This window comes from Sorex araneus, chromosome 4 (assembly GCF_027595985.1).
Source record: "Sorex araneus isolate mSorAra2 chromosome 4, mSorAra2.pri, whole genome shotgun sequence".
NCBI classification, from domain to species: domain Eukaryota; kingdom Metazoa; phylum Chordata; class Mammalia; order Eulipotyphla; family Soricidae; genus Sorex; species Sorex araneus.
In genome coordinates, this window is record NC_073305.1 from 35,519,001 (window position 1) to 35,537,228 (window position 18,228).

Consider the following 18,228-nt stretch of genomic DNA (forward strand, 5'->3'; position numbering starts at 1 on the left):
ACACAGTTTGCCGGCTGTTTTCTTATCTATAGTGTGGGGGACGGGGGGACCATCCTCCATCCTGGCGCAAGGTCATCACACACTTCTCTCATGGGGGGTGGGCTGGGGAGGGGAATGGATCAAGTTATGGGGGTTGCTATAACTTGAGGACCCACAAATGCCAAGAGTTCACCGTCTGGAGTCACTTGTGGTGTGGGTCTCTCCTGAACACCATCGGGCCCCCCTTTCCGCAGGTGCCTTACCGCCAGCCCAGGCCTTCCGCTTGTAGAGGTCCTCCACCATGTCCGAGACCTTCTGGATGTTCTCCTGGACCTTCCGCTGCAGCATGTGGCTGTGCTCTTTGGAGCCCAGGTGGCTGTGGACCCACACGCTCTGCTCGATGTCCTGCACCACCAGCCTGCCTTCCTCGATGGCTGGGTCCACTTTGTCGCAGAAAAACTCGAAGTACTTCTGGTAGGCCACTTGCTGCCTCTGGTGGCCGTCGAGGCGGATGTGCTGCTCGTAAGACTCGCTATTCCTCTCCCGGCCTTCCTTGCCTTCCGGGTCCCCCCTGGAAAGGACCACATCCTCGGAAATGGCTCCCTCAAGTGCTTTCCCGGGGCTGAAATAGCCCTCAGGGCCACGGGCAAACTTCACCCCGCACAGGTCACACTGGGTTCTGTCCACGTCGGCCTTTTTGAAGTGTCTGGTCGCGGGCTCCCTGGTCTCTTCCAGGAAGCACTCGGTCGGGGCGCTCACCCTTCTCCTCCACCGGATGCACAGGGAGACCACCAGGCACACCCTTCTCAGCTTCCGCTGGACGTTCGCCTTCCGCTGCATCTGGGAGAGGATGGCGGCCAGGAGGTGGTCTCGGTCTTCTAACGCCAGCTCATCCATCTCTTCCTGACCAAACTCACACTCTGGCTCCGGGAAGTAGTCCACGGGGCCCACAGAGAGCAGGCGGTTGAGCCGGACCTCCTCGTGGTACAGGCCACGGACCATGGGGCCTTTGGTGTGTGCGTTGTCCCACCGCCAGTGGCAGTCCATCAGGTACTCCTCATCCCGCTCGAAGAGCAGGTCCTGTAGTGCCTCCGCCACCGACCTGACATTGGCAGCCACCAGCACCCGCTTCACCACTTTGCGGAGCCTCTCTGGAACCTGGTCGGGCCAGTCTAGGGTCATCAGCTGTAGCCGTGTGTCGATCTCCTGGAAGTGGTGGTACAGGAAGGACTTGCAGGATGGCTGCAGCACCTCCTCGGCGTTCACCAGCATCACCAAGCTCAGCACCAGGGTCCGCTCGGCCTCGCCTGAGACCACATAGTCTATTTCACTGAAGGCATCAAGCAGGACGTTGAAGTTCATGTTCTCGTAGCCACATAGCACCTTAACGAGGTAGGAGAGGTGGAACCGGAAATCCTGGATGGCTTTGGTCACATCCTTGGGCTTGTAGTCCTGAATGATGGAGAACACGTCCCCAAACTCCTTATCCTTCTTGCTGAACAGGAACTCCCAGTAGTGCAGGAGCGCGATGTAGCTCTTGGGGAGGCACAGGATGGCGTTCTTCCAGAGGCGGGCCAGGACCGCCCCGCAGTGGATGAACTGGAACTCCAGCAAGGCCACCGTGTTTCCGATGCTGGGGATGAGCGGCTCTTTGCACCTCCTAACGAGCACGTTCATGAAGCGGAAAAAGAGCCTCTTGTAGTTCTCCGGGTCTCTGTGCACGTAGAATTGGTCGATGCAGTTCTCCAGCAGCCGGATGAAGCACAGGTGGGTCTTCTCGGCACTCTCGTCCTCCTTGTTGGGCACCAGCATGCCAAACTTCCCTTCGATGCCCTTTATCCTGCTGCTTCTGCCCCGGCCCCTGTCCTCTTTCTCAGACTCAAGGGCTCTGAGCTCCCGGTTATAGTTGTCCTCCTCCTGGTGCAGCAGCTTTTCAAACTCCTCCGGATAGTTGGAGGACAGAAGGAAAGTCTGCATGGCGCTCAGCCACAGGTCCGTGGACTCACGGCGGCTCCGGGCCCTTTCGTTTTGGAACAGGAAGTGGATGTACTCTTTCAGGGCAAGCCGGTAGGATCGGAAGGATTTGTAATTCGGCTTGAGGATTTCTTTGCATGCCATGGGGTTTTCTGACAGCACTCTCTGATGGAAGTGCTTAGGGAAGAGGACGTTCAGGAAGGATTTGCAAAGACCATACATGTCGGCAGATAAAATATAATCGATTTCTTCAAGTTCATCACCTAAGATTTTAGGGAATAATTTTTTGGCTTCCAAAAGCAACCCGTTGATGGCCACCAGGTGCATTTTTGACTGAACTAAACACTTGGCCTCACAGCGTCTCAGAGGCCTGTGGAAATCCTCACAGTTTTCATCCTCACACTTTAAGCCCACGATAAACCTCATGCAGACCCCAGGGTAGGCCTTCCCAAGCAGGCTCTGTGTGATCTGACACAGGCGACTCAAAAGGTGCTTGTTGAGGGCTAATTTTACCTGGTCAGTCATTACCAAGAAATGGTCTTTTGTTTTCTTCTCTTTCAAATTCAAATCCAGGTCAAAAATTATTCTTAATATGGGCCCGGGATCATTCTGAGCTATCTGCCAATACTTGGAATCCACCTGAGAAAACCCAAAAAACTCAAAGCAAGATTTGACCATTTCCTTCTCAGCATTGTTACTGACTCTTTTGAGGGCCCGGACGAGATTGAGGAGGACGGTTAAGCCGGCGGGCGCCAGGGCCAGAACCTTCTCGGGCTCATTCTCACACTGGCTGGCAGCCTCATAGAGCACTTCCACCACACCAGCAGGGTGGTTGAGGGTGTCAAACTTGTAGAAGGCCTCCTTGAGCTTCTGGAAGTCTCTCAGGATGACGCCCTGCAGAAACTGGGCCTCGGCAATGCCAGGCAGCTGATTGGTTTGATAGCAGAGGTCCAGGGCTTCTCTCAGAATGACTTTGGTGTGCTCTACGTCCAAATCCCTGGCCACGTTGAGGCGGGCGGCCTCCAGCAGACACGAGGCCTGGAAGTCCTTGTTGGCGGTGAGCCGGGCGGCCTCCAAGAGGCAGCCGTGCTGCTTCATCAGCAGAGCAGCCTCCTCTCTCCGGCCTTCCCGTTTCAGCAGGTCTGCTGCTTCCGCCAGCCTTTTCCGAGAGTTCAGAAACACCAGCTGATCTTCTATGTCTAGCTTGGAGAGCACAGCCATCATCTCCTTGATCTTGTTTGCGCTCAGATACTTGGCGGCAGCCTCCAAGTAAAACTGACTTGCAGAATAGGAGAGTTTAGATATGGGGAGGGTCTTAGCCCTCAGCATTTTTTCATACCTGCAGCGTAAGACAGAGATGCCAACATATTACTGCCCGGAAGAAAATCCTCCCCATACCGCACAGAGCTACTTAAGTAAAATACTTCCATAAAACACCTGCTTGGGAGATTTCAGTAACCAAATAGGGGGCCAGTGAAAAGCTCCAAAGACTGGATTGTATGCCTAAATCCTGTCCCTGGCGCTGCACTGTCCCCTAGAGGACCATGCCAAAGTACCAAGAGGTGTCTACCAAAATAGATAAATAAATAAATACAAATAAATTACCAAATCAGACTTCAACTCAGAGACAACTCTACCAATGTCTCATCTTACCCTTTACTCTCAAAGGAATCAAGCACTGGCATATAAAAGAGCAGGGACCTAAACAAGTGCGAATAAGGTAGGAAGCTATTATCTGTAAGGCACAAATTTAAGTTAAAAGTGAAAATTGTCCTCAAAGCCAAATCCCTTAAAAACCTTCATGCAAGCATGATAATACAACAGTGTTGGTTTACAACTCTGCCCTTTCAGGTATGTAATTATCAAGGACTTCACACACACCAGAGGGTCCTGTGAGTTTTCTTTCTTGCCGGTCTCTTTTGGGGCTGAGATCCTATACCCGCCTAGCAAGCGTGATGTATCCATAAGACTCCGAGGTACTGGAGCACTCGGTTAAATGCTCACTGTTGGAACTCTCACTGGGCCTTTTCTCACAGCACATTTCTTCCCAACCACAGATGTGTTCAGGGCCCCTCTAATGCCACAGAACCCTGCAGCATCAGTCTTCCTAAGATAACAGGAACTACTGACATGTACATGTCAACTGAAGGAAAGGGAATCTCCCTGTGGGGGCATCAGCTGATACAGAGGCAAATCTTCAACAGCTTAAGGAACTCAGATGTTTTCAAATGTCCTCAAAATGCTTTCAGTAATGTCAGCTAGCAACTGGACTTGACATCCATCGTATAAGGCAAAAGGCTCTCAGATAAATCTAGTGTGAGGCTCCAGCAAATATTCTGGCCAATTCACCTAATATTTATGCTCAACAAATCTTACACATACAGCTGTCTACCTCAACAAAGATGAAAAAATATATGAAGTAACAAGAGACCAAAAGAGCACTTCAGGGGCTTAGGGCAAGTGGTGGGGTGGTGATCTATGACTACTAAATGTTTTTCTGAAAAAGACCAAAGTCCAAATGAGTAAGTATGAATAAAAATCCTCAAGGGCCGGAGCAACAGTACAGTGAGCAGGACATTTGCCTTGCACGCAGCCAACCTAGGTTTAATACCTGCCATCGTTCATGGTTCGCCAAGTGCCGCCAGGAGTAACTCCTAAGCACAGAGCCAGGAGTTCTCCCTGAGCATCACTGGATGTAGCTCCAAAACAAACAAACAAAAAATCTCAGTCATTTTCCCTATGATCTCACAAGGGAATTTGGGCTGGTTGATTCCTCACACCCTCATATAAAGTATCCTACTTACTAGGTACCCAAACATGTCACTGCTGCCATCCAGTTAGACTGCTTGGGTATGTTCATTAAAATTCATATCCTGAAGCCCTAGGCCTCCAGTGTGCTGTATTTGGAGGGAAACCTCTAAGGAAGTAAGGCTGGAGGAGGTAAGCTCTAAGGAGAGGCTCCTGCCGTGCATACACCTCCTTTCTCTCCACACCCTAAGTGCCATGGAAAGCTCCTGTGAGCACACAGCAAGGGAGCCACCTGCAGGTCTCTCCCAGCAATCCTGTGTCTGGAAGCTTTGACTTTGAGCTCCACGGTCTGAGACAATAAATTTCTGTGGCTCATGCAAATGTCAAGTTTATGTAATTTTGCACTGGCAGTCTGAGCTGATGAATACATACTTGTTACATCACATGCACAGTACCACCAAAGACCTGTCTAACGAAACATGCTCAGTTACCCATTGTAGCACTGAGCACCTAATGCTCCATTCTAAGCAGAAAACTCAACCTCTTTATATAGATGTGGCTATCCCCATCCATCTGTTTTATGAAAGTCATAAAGTCATCCTTGCATATACATTTTAGGGGAAGTGAAAATAAAAACCTGAAGCTTGGACATCTGGATCAATGACGATCACTGTGTGATATGTATGATTTGTAGAAAGCAATCTAATGACTGCTCCTCCAAATGCAAAGCAGTGACCCAAACCTCCACTGAGACTCTCATTCTCAGATAACCTGGAAGACCCCTTGGCACATTAACCAGATGCTGTCTGTATACTCTGTATCCACCACTAACCCTACCTAGTTCCCTGCAACTTTCAGAACATCAGCTACGCTAAAGTCTCAAGGAGTCCTCCAGGGTCCTGTGGAAAAATCCTGTCTTCTACAACTGGGAGGATGGTCACAGACTTATCACCCACGTGTGTCTAAGAGCATGGCTGAACCTCTGCCATGAGATAAAATCCTGTCTGCCCAATCATTCTCTTACCTCTACATAGTCACAGAGCACTGAAACTGTCAATGCAGCGGATAAATAGAACTGATGTGACACTAAGAATAAAATTATCATGAAGGTTATATGCACACACTCTTAACACATTCTTCATCTTCTTCTAGCTTCAGGATACTGTGGTCCAAGCGTGGAAAACAGAGTCCTGTTCTCTCTGAGCTCTTGACCCTGCACCAGGGGCCAAATGGAAGGAGGTGACAGGGCCAGACCACGTCAGAAGAGCAGGATGACACTGCCCATGGCAGGCTGTCCCAGAAAGCGGAGAAGGAAGGGGAAGGGAGAGAATACAACCACCTACTTTTCTACTGCAATAGCCGCTTCTTCAAAAAGCTCCTCTTGGCAGTACATTTTGAGTGCCAGATCAAATTCCTGAATCTGTTCAAAGCATCTGAAAGCATCTTTGTAGCACTGGCTCCGCTTATAGAAGTAGGCGGCATCTCTTATCTAGGACAGAGTAAAAATTTACTCGTGGAGTACTCATAGCAACTTTATAATCTTAAAAACAAACCAACACTAAGAATAATACAAAGAATCATGCATCTGTTATTTGTGAGTATCCAGTCAAAAAACCAAAGCTATCATAAGTCATAAAGATTTGTTCTTGATGGATGGAATCAGAAAGTTAAAATCCCAAGCTCTGACAATACGCAAAGCCAAGCTCCAGAACAACTGGAGATTTAGATATGAACATTAGGAGAGAAGAGCAGATGAGGATCTTTTTAACCTTTAAGAAAGTCTTCAACAAAACCACATTCAATCTTGAGTGGAGAATATCGAAGAGTACAAGGAACACAAGAACGAAAATGAAGACAGAGAAGACAAACATTAACACCAAGATTATCCAAGACTTCTCTGTGAAAATGGGAATATTTTCTATCTGTGCTATTCCATATCGTAGCCACTGGCTAACCACATGCAGCCACAGCTTGTAAGTCAAAAGTGAGTACATGGAAGAATACAACCAAGGAACTAAGTTTTAAAATTTCATTTCATTTAAATTCATTTTCACTTAAATTCCCATAGATAGCTAGTGGTGACGAGTCACTCTAATCTAGGTGTGATTAGACAGATTTAGAACAAAACACAGGTTCCTGAAATCACAAGGAAACTAAGCAAAGGATATTTATTAACTGGCAAGTCACAGTGGGGGAAAACTAAACAACCAGTAACAAATGAAGGTGGCCAGCTTCATTTGAAACCAGAAATGTGAGTGAAAGTACTAGGCAGGGACATCTATGCGGTTTGCCAAAAAATCAGAAAACTCTGAGCCTGGTCAGTCAAGATGGTGGGGAGCCTAGAATCCCCTCACAAAAAGGAGTGTTGCTGTTCTGGAAGCAAAATGGCTTTTCCATTCTCAGGAACCAACTGTAGGCAAAGCCTGGGTCGAGCAGGCCACTGGGAGCACTGGAGCTCCCAGATGTCACAGGGATAGAAGGAGACAGGCAGGCCACAGGACTGTGAGCAGGGGGAGGAGATGGCGTCTCGAATGTCTACCTCTAAGGAAAACAGGGCAAGTCAGCTTCTGTGGCTTGGGAACACGATCTGAAGTCAGAAACTCAAACTCCACGGCATGGAGTGGAGGAGTGAAAAACAGAACAAGATGCTACCTACATCAGTGTAAAATAGATAGAGGCGAAAACTGCCACCATCCTTCAATCACTCATGCTTGGGGCCTGACAGTGAATGCACGGGATGGCTGCCAATGAGACCAACAGGAATGTAGGCACAGACTGGCTACAAAGAAGATGGGCTAAATAAAAAGCAAAGAGCAGGGTCCTAAACACATCAATAGTGGGTCTGCCCTAATCAGAAGAGCATCTTCCATTCTTCTGCCCCACACATTTTCTGCCCAGCCCCTCTTCCCACCGCCTCAACCAGCACTGAGGCAGTGCAAGCCAGCACCTTCCCAGCCCTTGACTCGCCTCACTGGTCTCTCCGGCCCACTCTTGCTGCCAGCAGAGTTTCCTGATCACAGGCTGCCCCAGATCCCCTGTCACGCGGGAACAAGCCCTATCACTCCTGGTGACTGTGGGTCCCTAGGTGCTTTGTTCCTTCACCCCCTCTTGCTCCTTTTACCATGTCTCCTCCGTTCCCTCTGTCCCGGTGGGGTGACCTTTCTGGCTGTTCTTTATTCTAACCCACACACTACCTTGGGGGCTCTTGCCTACCAGGCTCCTAGGCCCACGCTGCACTCTAGCAACTGTTCCTTCCTGAAGTCTCTGCTCAAAAGTTCCAAGTGGCAACACCTGACACCCTCTCCGCCCTGATCTAGCTCCCTCACTCCTCTTCTGCAAGATGGGCACAGCCACTGTCGTCCAGGCAGGAGACATGCAGGCTACTATGAGTGGCAGCTGGGAGGAGACGGCGTCTCGGACATCTACTTCTAAAGAAACTGGGTCACTCAGCCGCAATGGCTTGGGAGCACTGTCTGAGGCCAGAAACAAACTCCCCAACACCATGAAGCCGTGCAAAGTTGAGTCCTCTGCTTGGTGGTCGGCTGGTGGCTGACTACACACAGGTCCAGGAACGTAGCAGCAGGTACGTCTGTTATTGAACACTTAATGTCACAACCCTAATGGCTGCACCCGAAGCCCAGAGAGAAAACAAAACCAAACGGGACAAAATGAAATACACACGCATGCTCCTCTAATATGGCCTAGCTGTTTTTTTTTTTAAGGGACATGAACTACACAGAATCCCAAAACACAGCAGTGTGGTGAGGTCGGTCTATGCCCAAACATGCCCCTAGACCATGGCATGTCTAGCTCCATCTTGCTTTATCAACAACACCCCCCATAACCAGTACCTCTAATTGCCCCAGCAGAGGGAATACTCAGAAGAAAAAAAAAATCCCCGAGTGTGACTGAAGGGTCCACAAGGGGGCCAAGTGGGCACCAAACTGTGGGTGAAACACGCATCACAGTGGCAGCTCCTTCCCTCTGCCCCATGAGGTCCCCACCTGGAGCCAGCCAGAGGGAAAAGCTGGAGGGGTTTCCATGGAAACCAGTGCTAGGCTCTGAAGAGAGGCAAGGCAGGGGGGAGGTGAGGCAGAGGGACCCCTGACAGAAGAGGGGGGAGGGACGGGAGGGGAGGGGAGAGATGGGAGTGAAGAGAAGAGGAGAAGGACCTTCAAGAAGGCAATGAAGACCTGGAGCAGGGAGGCAGAGAAGACCATGGGCTCATCATGAGTCCCCTGGACCTTCTCTAATCTCTTTAGAAGCCGAGTTTGGCAAATGAAGTGTGGGAAAAGATGAAAGGGATGAGTCTTTGGTTCAGCCAGGATAGGAACAGGCAAAAGAGCGACAGTGACAGGCTCAGGCCTGTCCCTGCAGCTAGCACTGCTCAGGGCCCAAGATGGTAGCATCTGAGAACGGAGATGGGTTGTGGGGAGGGCTGAGGGATCGAAAAGAGGCCAGAAATCATCCCAGCTCCCAGAACAAAGGCTGGACACCTCCCCCACGGGGATTTCTACTCCTCTCCACCATGCTTAGCCTGAAAAAGTCTGCGGCAGCAGCAGGATGCCGATGCCCAGGTGGTGTCTCGGCATGGCCGGGGGCTGGGGCAGTACCTTCCCCAGCCTCTCGCACAGCTTGGCAGAGAGCTGGAACTCCTTGGCGTAGCTCAGGCACTTCAGAGACAGCAGGGGCTCGCTGCACTCGAGATACGTCCTCCCCAGCTCCAGGTACTCCATCTGCTTTTCCCTGGAAGGAGGGCAACAAAGGAGTCTCCATTGAATGTGGCCTGACATCAGCAAACCTGCCATCCTCCTGGGACCGGGTGTGAGAGGATGGATCCTCAAGACTCTTACTTGGGGCTGACTTTCTTGGACTTCATGTTCAGGGCAGTGTTGTGGGCCAGTGCCAGTTTCTCCTTCTCGAAGGCACCGCCTTTTTGGTAACACTTGGCTGCAACCTGCAACAGGCAAGAGGGTTTTATTTCCAGCAAGATGTAACAGAGGAGACATACACAGAGAAAGCTGTGGTCTGCGTTTGCCCAGACAAAGCCCCTCAGCCCGGCTGGATTCAAGAGGGGAGTGGGAAGGTACTGGCTAGTTAAAGCTGACCTCTGACAAGAAAGCCCAGCTCGTGCGCTCAGCTAACACATCCCAGCTCACAGGCTCATTCCGGAAACCCCCAAAAGCCATGGAAAAGGCACCTTATGCATATCTGCATAGGCTCCCATAATAACACCCTCAGTTCATCTTCCAACAGACATGCGCAAGAAGTTTCATCCTTTTCAATACATGAACAACCTCGAGACAATCACGCAGGCTAGAAATGGGTAGGCAGATGGGTTTCACAGCACCTCCCAGAACACGGCTAACCAAATCCTCAGGACTTGAGGACACACGCTCACCAAAGAGAAACCAGGCAGACAACAGTTCTGAGGGAGTTGACCTGTATCTCCGCCCCTGCCCGTGGAAAGCTGCTTCTCTAAAACCAGAAGTGGGTGCCTGGTCTCAAAGCACAAGCAACAAGGGAGAACGCATGCCTCCTGCCCAGCATGGAGAGGGTAGGTCTCACCGTGAGCAAGGGGAGGATGAGGAATCACTTGCCCAGCAATGGCCCCTCCCAGGCTCTCTGTTTCAGTTCCCAGGGGCCCTGGGCCACACTCCTTCCCTCCACAGGGTCTCTGCCTGCATGGCTCCCTTGAACTGACGCTCCTCCGCTCTTCCTAGGCCTGGCTAACTTCCCTCATCCTACAGGTCTACACTCATGGCTCCATCTCAAGGCAGCTCCCCATCTGTCCAGAACAAGTGCTCCTGGAGCAGCTGGTCTCTCATCTGCAACAGCTGCCACAGACAGAGCTCAGCACTCTTCTTCTGCCTCTCTTGCATAAGACCCACATACAATGGCTGGCCCATTGCTCAACAAGAATTTGTTGGATGAAAGAATCTCAAGTGGTTTCCATTTGTATGGCGGTCTGCAATGTTCAGGGGCAGGCAAGCCAAAACACTACCCCCCGCCCCCCCTCCAAGTTCTAAAGTCCTTTAGCAGAGTCCAGTTGAAATCAGACAAGGAGAAAGCTTTGTAATCTTCTCCTCCATGCCAGATCCTTTAAAAAAAGACTTTAGACTCAAACATTCAAAAGAAACAAAGAATTAGAAATGAAAGGAATAAAAAAGGGGGAAAGACCTCCACATTTTTCAGTCTCATATTCACCAGCTTCCCATTACATTCCTCCCTATCCACTCTCCCCCTCAACAAAGTAATAAAAAATTAGATATACAACAGTCAAATGCCGAGTTTTCAATTACAATAAGGACAAATGCTGAAGGGCTTAAACTTCTGCTACTAGATTTTGCCTATTTGTAGAAATACTCTCCAAACACAGAACAGTACAAATTCTGTTCTCTCACCCTTATGATCCCAAGGAAGTCTTTAGCCCTTCACTCCTCCCTGTTGCAGTCCCTTTGAAGTGTAATTCTGAGACAAAGGATGTGGCTCAAGTAGTACAGCATGTGCTTTGCAAGTATGGGGCCTGGAGCCCAAGCCCTGGCACTGCATGGCACCCCTACCCTGAGTACCAGCAGAACAGTCCCAAGCAACACTGGATGTGGCTCCCAACAATAAAAAATGATGTGAGTTGCAGAATTACACACACACACACACAACACACACACACACACACACACACACACACACACACGAATTCGCCATCAAAAGTTCTCCTGCCTTCAGAGCTGAGCTGTGAAATGTGTTGTTCAATGGGCTGCTGTGAAACAGACAGTGGCCAGCTCCAAAGTCAGGACCCATGTACTCATTAACCTGCTAGGCTCAGGGGAATAAGTCGAAGTAGACCTGTTCGAGGATAAGAGGCATGTGACCCAAGACCTCCATCACCAGAATCAAGAGTCCGTGAATGCCCAGCAGCAGACCTGTTTGCTGACTGACAGCTGAGTCCAGGCCTGGGAGCAGCCTGGCTCAGGCTAGCTGACCCCAGTGACAGGCCAGAATCCTTGGTATATCCCCCTTCCTTTCTCGTCTGACAGCAGAACCTACTTCCCAAAAAGGCCTGAAAATGCCAACAGAGATCGCACTCCCAGACTCCCTCGCAACCAAAATAGACATGTGATTTCGTATTAATCAATAAGTTTAAGGAGATATACACTAGGGACTTTGAGAAATAGAGACAAGAGACAGAGACAGAAGAGAGAAGAGACAGAGATAGAGAAAGAGAGATGAGAGAGACAGAGAAGATAGACGTGAGAGACAGAGACAAAGAGAGATGTGTAGACAGAGACAGAGAAAGACAGAGGGGAGAGAGAGAGAGAGAGAACGAGAGCGAGTTGAGAAGTACCGGCCTTTCACTCCTGCTTGGGAAGCTAAAGAACGTGTAGTAGAGTGTGGTAATCGTTCAGCTTTCAAAGGACATCTCTGACAAGTTGCAGATGGCACAGGAAAGACATGACTAAAATTGGGCCCATGATGAACTGCAGAATCCACCTAAATGTCAGACTTCTGGTTACTTAATAAAACCACCAACTCCACCATGATACAAAGTGCCCAGGTTTTTCAGGGCGTTGATGTTTTGCAGGCTGCCTGTGTTTTGTCACACAGAGCTACGTACACCAACACAACCCTGGGAGATGCACACCTGGCAGCCGACTGGCGTATGAAGGGATGCTGATTGTTGGCAAAGGGGCCCATCCTGCTGGTTTCAAAATTTTGAGAGGACTAGCGGAGAGACATTTCCCTGGCAGATGATTCCTTAAGCTTACTAATGTGACTTGTGGCTAGATAGGAGTGGCCTGTGTCTAGTGAGAAGTCCATCCCATATTCAACTAGGCTCAGACTGGCAGTGAAGTCTATGTCAGATCACAGTAAACATAAATGAGAGAACCAATCCATTACTTTTTAGAAAAGGTGGCAGGATGACCCCTAGCACCACTGGATCTAAGCAGTCCCACGGCAACAAGCCCCATGGAGGCATCATATCCAGACCAGTGTGCTGAGTATCCCCGGGAAAGATCCCTGACCCTCAAATGTCTCTGTCTGGGAAGCCCACCACCCAGGTGAAAATGTGGTATGATTGGAGCAAAGCTCTTTGAACAGATAGCACAGGGGCTGGAGAGGTAGTACAGTGGATAGGACACTTGCCATGCATGCAACTGATCCAGATTCAATCTCCGGCATCCCATATCAATCCCCCAAGCAGCTCCAGGAGCACAGAGCTAGAAGTACCCCCTGAGCACCACCAGGTGCACTCCCACCAAAAAAAAAAAAAAAAAAGTACAGCATAGAAGGGAAAGAGTAAATCAAGGTGTTCCTTGGTGGGGCACAGACAGGACCCTCCCCCCCCACACTTTCCCATCAGCAGATGCTGGTACCTGGCGTGAGTGGAACTGTCAGACACACACAGGGAAGAAGCAGGAGTGAGAGCTCTCCTCCTGGCAGGATGACCTGGCATTTCAGAAGTGACGCAAGCACACCACCCTCTTCTCCGGGGAGCAGGGCAGTGGTGGGAGACCTGTCTGGGGGCTGATGAAGTCCCACTCACCCCGACTGCAGACCTGGTCCCTTACCTTCCAGCACTGGTGTTTAGCGTAGTATTCTCCTTGCGCGATCCACTCTTCAGGGGTTGAGGTCTTAACAAACATGCTATCATCAAAGTCTAAAATGAGGAAGAGAGGTGGGTTGCTTCTCTGGGCACTCGGTCACTCGAAGCTGCTGTTGTTGTGGGCCCACCCCATGGGCATGCCTGTGTTGAAGCCCTCACCCTGCTCCCGCCCCACAACCAAATCCCAGAAAGTGCAGCCTTTGGAAACAGGGTCTTTAAAGAGATGGTTCAACTCTTTAGAAGGAAGCTGGTGAGAGTCTGGCCCAATCGCACCGGTGTCCCTATTAGGGACATGCACACCAGAGGGTCACCAGAGGGTCACGCACACCAGACCATACAGGCTGCGCAAAGGAAAGGTCATCAACTAGCCCAGGAGGAGGGGGCTCAGGAAAAAGAACACACCTGCTGAGACTTTGAGCTTGGCCCTCCAGACCCCAGAACTGTGAGGCAAAGTCTATAATGCTTTCGTATGGCTGCCGCACAAACAAGCATGCCTGGCATTTCCTGTCTTGTCGTCAGTAAGACGTAAGTTAGCTTACCAATACATTTGTTGTGGATGTGGGGGGACAGAGGAGGTGTGGGTGAGAAAGACAGCTCGGTTTCTGAACTATGACATACCTATCTTGGTTGTGGCTATAAATTAGAAGGCAAGCAACAGTTTCTAATTCCTCCTTGAGAGCTACAGTCACGTAGTTCTTAGCAAATCCCCAGGGACAAGGCTGTAGCAAGGGGAAAGGATGACAGGGCTGACAGCACCTTCCAATGCACAGGCTTTGCCATTGTCATGGTATGCAAGTGAACACATTTCTGCAGGTGGCCACAGAGCACTGTGTGCAAAGGAACCCCCAGCGTTGGGTCCAGTCTGTTATCTTCACTGGCATGCCATCACTATGTCAGCCCCTCCCTCCCGGAGCCCCTGAGCATTGAGCAGCAGTGGACAACACTCCCTGTGCATTCTGAGCCACAGTTAACTGAAGCATCTAAAGAAGAGCAAAAGCCACGGCCACACTGCTGTCAACCCTGAGCAGAAGGGATCAGCCATGTCCTGCCAAAGGCTAACGACCATGGGAACTGGGCATACCGGCCAGCTGTGTTTAGTGGGCACAAAGACACACTCGTCCCTGCAGCCTGTTCCCCCGTGCCTGTCCTCTGCACAGCAGACAGCCTATTGCAATTAGAACGCCACAGCCTTGTTTCGATTCTGGGAACCACTCATGCTTTGGTGGCCTTTCTGTCCCACAGCAATGCCTCCCAGCATCTCTGTCAGGGCCAGTGAACTCTGCCAGCACACAATGTTCTACAGCGAAGAGCTCTTACATTCATCCCTTGCACAAAGGGGACAGGTGTTCTTACAGAGCTGAACGTGTACTACTAACCACACAATTAAGGCCGTGCTTTTCATTGTGTTGGTAATGCTACCAAGATATAAAATAAACTGTAATCCCCTTCCATTTGGAAGCTTTAAATTAAAAAGGGGGGAAAATACAGCCTCTCTGGATGATCTCTTATAACTGGTGCTGAAACATATTTTGAGAATGGAAGAATGTGATTTTCAGGGAAGATTAAGAATGACCATAATCATCTAACCCACCTATTTTCCCTTCAGTTAAGGGACAGGAGAGGGCACCCGAACAAGGCCCTGTAGATATATGGGTGGGGAGTGCTAATGAGCAGCTGGATGAACTCCAAGCCTTCCACTTTTCCCATTACCCTCCACAATCGCCAGGCTCAGGAACGGAACATCTAGTCCTTGTACCCAACTGAGCCATTCACTGGCTATAATCAAAAATAACCTCCTTAGAACTTTTGGGAAAAGCAAAGCTCTCTGCAACAGCTAAGCCACATGCCTCCACCTCTCCTTGGCGACCTCAACCGTAGCCCGGAGGAGTCAACTCAACAGCTAACACACAGGAAAGGACAATTTTCTCCTTCACAAAGAGCTAATATTTCTCTCCTAGTTATCCTATCAGGAGGACTTATTTTTATTTTTCAATCAGCCAGTCTTTTTGTATGTGATTTTTAAAATCAAACCCAAAAATGCCTGCAACAGTCCGCAAGGGAACAAAGGTGCACAGTAAAGACGCCCGATCGACTCGCCCACCACACACCGCCCAGTCTAGCAGTAACAGAGCCAGTGTGCTCTCACAGGCAGACACTCAGGTCACGCTGCTTCTTTTCATGATAAACAAGGGCTGTCCGAGATTTCTTATGTACATAACCTTGAGACTTTATACAAGAATATCTCTAGGACAGGTTTCTAATAGAATGACTGTCAGAAGGTGAGCGCACTCTTGATGTGGCCAGAGATTGTCAATGGGCCTCCCAAAGCTCAAAGCAGCCTGGGTTTCCTAAGAGGGCATATCCCCTCTAACTCATGGCCCTCACTTTTACAGACAAGCAGATGATCTCTCGCAAAGGAGTCAACTCCCCCAGCCCCATAAGAAGCACACGTTCCCACCCACCCTGGCAATAAATGTGAATTCTCATTTCTCAGAAGAACGTGGGGAGGAAAGAGGTATGGTCCCCAAACTACGCCCTTTATACTTGACCATGAAAATAGCTGAAGACAGAATCAAGTATCCTATCTCAGAAAACGTGTAAATGATAGAATGTGTGCATGGTAGCTTACCTTTATTTTCATCTGTCTTCACAACTTGCACAAAATTTCTTCTAGTGAAATACCTGAACGCAGGGGCCCGCTTCTCCAGGTTTTCATCAAAGATCCAGAGGTTGACCCGAGCCCTTGTGATGGCTGTGTACAGCTGCTTCAGCTCTCCATTGAGGAGCTATAGACAAAATTGAAGAAAACAAAGGTGAGCCTTATCTTTAAAGGCAGAGTGAATTAACGCTGAATTTGGAGAAACACAAGGACTACATTTCAGAGAATAGCAGAGCTCTGAGGACCTCGGGAGCTCCCTCAGGTCACTGCAGAAAAGCAAGGAGAGCACAGCATTTGTATAGGATGACCCTTAGTTCACTGTAATTGTCCACTTCCCCAGCACTACTTGGAGGTTACTTCCAGTACTGTGATCAGAGTGGTGGCTCCTGGTGGCACACTTAGGAGGCTATGTACAGGGCCAGGATATAAACCTGGGTCTCTTTCATGCAGAGTATCCACTTAGCCTGTTGAGCACACTCTCTCCCTCTAAGCCCATTGTTTTATATTCTGAAGTAATTATAGATAGGAAGCTATAAGGACAGCGCAGAGAAGTCCCATGTCCCATCACTCTCTTTACCCCATCCCCCACAACTGCAGTAACTTATTTCTAAGAATTAAGACTAATCCTATACTGCTCAGATAACTATCACTAATACTAAATTACTCATGAGCTATTTCTTGTCTTAGGACTGTGCACATAAAGAGGCTATGAGTCAGACACAAAGAGGGCCTCCTTGATTAAATCAATGCACATGTCAAAACAGGGAAGCTTTTGTGGATACCCAAAATGTATGCATAGCTTGGCAATGATTTAACTTCTATTTCTGCTGAGGCTTCTGGGCATTTACAGAAATAGTCTGATCACCGTTATTCTGTTGTTGTTTGTTGTTTGCTTTGTATGAGTCAGAAAACTAGAACAATAGTTTCTCCCCTAGTTTTTGTTTTGGCTTGCTTCCATTTTCTCACCCTCACCCTCATGAAGTTCCCATGAGCCTCCCTCTGCTGGGAACACACAGACCTTCTTAGCTTTGGCCTCCCCCTGTGGCTGGGAAGCTAGGTCCCTCCCAATCAGGTCTGGTAAGCGGAGTCACCATCACCAGTCTCCACAAACTAGAGTCCTGGACTTCACTTCTGAGTTCCCACGTGGGACAAAGTCACATTTCCGAACAGAGCCAAGCTCAAAGGTGCCACCTTCCCCTAGCCCCCGTCCACTTTCATAATGTACTTATCTGGCCCAGATACAGATCTGCTGAGAAAAGGGAGTTTGTTAACAAACACTATACCTCTGCTCCTCCCTTCCCCACTCGCCACTCCAGAAAGATCAGCCAGGTGCAAGGCTCCTTTCTCCTTTTGGGGTAGGGTTGGGGGCACACCTGACTGAAGGGGGTTATTCCCAGCCCTGTGTTCAGGAGTGAGCCCCAGCACTGATCAGGGAATTATATGTGATATCTGGGATTCCAACCATGGTCAGCAAGGAGCGAGTGCCTTAACTCCTGTACTATCTCTCTAGCCCCAGTGCTCCTCCTTTAATCACATCATCTCAGCTTGTTTATAGGTTCCCCTGTAAGTGAGAGTGAAGTCAAACAGCAGAAAGTCACCTTGTACATTTCTGGATTCACTGTGAGAGACCGACCCTGCAAGGAGCTGGGCTTTTCCAGGGGCACTTCAATCAGTGGCTGGTTCTCTTGGAAGTCCGATGATGAAGGAGTAAATGAGGAAATGATCTTCCATTCCTTGTAAGCCTGAACAACAATGACAAATTAAAGACCAACGGAATGTGCTGTGGAGCTACACACATTGCCTCCCTAGGCCTCATGGAGGATGCAGCCCTGGCCCAGGGAGCAGGACTCCAGCCCTAACTATGAAGAGGGACATAATCCTCGAGTCGGGAGATGGACAGAAACTCAAGTTGCAAAGACAGGGATCGGGAACTCCCCAGACACCTGGCCCAGAGGCCGGACACATGTGCCTATTTGTGAGAGGTAAAGGCTTAGGGGCCCAGAAAATTCTTGTTGAAATTCAAATCCAAACAAGCAGTTTAAAGGAACCAAGTTTCCCTGACCATATTTGAAAAAGTCAGGAGATACCAGTTAGGACAACAGCTGATAAGAGGCGTGGGAATATTTTGTTTGGGGCCTCACCTGGTGATGCTCAGGGTTTACTCCTGACTGTGCTCAGGGATCATTCCTAGAGGTGCCTGGGGAACCACATGTGATGCCAGATATTGAACCTAAGTCTACTGCATCCAAGGCAAGCACCTACC

The 18,228-nt window shown here is 49.5% G+C and overlaps 1 protein-coding gene across 3 annotated transcripts in view; it reads right to left on the reverse strand.

The window, feature by feature from the left end:
* The window catches only part of TRANK1 (tetratricopeptide repeat and ankyrin repeat containing 1), a 122,879-nt gene that overhangs the window by 3,464 nt on the left and 101,187 nt on the right, over window positions 1-18,228 (reverse strand). For all 3 annotated transcript variants that reach the window (XM_055135001.1, XM_055134999.1, XM_055135000.1), the window contains 7 exons: window positions 17,564-17,707; window positions 15,936-16,092; window positions 13,272-13,360; window positions 9,555-9,658; window positions 9,315-9,447; window positions 6,045-6,190; window positions 243-3,292 (listed from right to left, as the gene is read on the reverse strand). In XM_055135001.1, coding sequence (XP_054990976.1) covers window positions 243-3,292; window positions 6,045-6,190; window positions 9,315-9,447; window positions 9,555-9,658; window positions 13,272-13,360; window positions 15,936-16,092; window positions 17,564-17,707 — 3,823 coding nt within the window. The remainder of the gene's footprint in view (window positions 1-242; window positions 3,293-6,044; window positions 6,191-9,314; window positions 9,448-9,554; window positions 9,659-13,271; window positions 13,361-15,935; window positions 16,093-17,563; window positions 17,708-18,228) is intronic.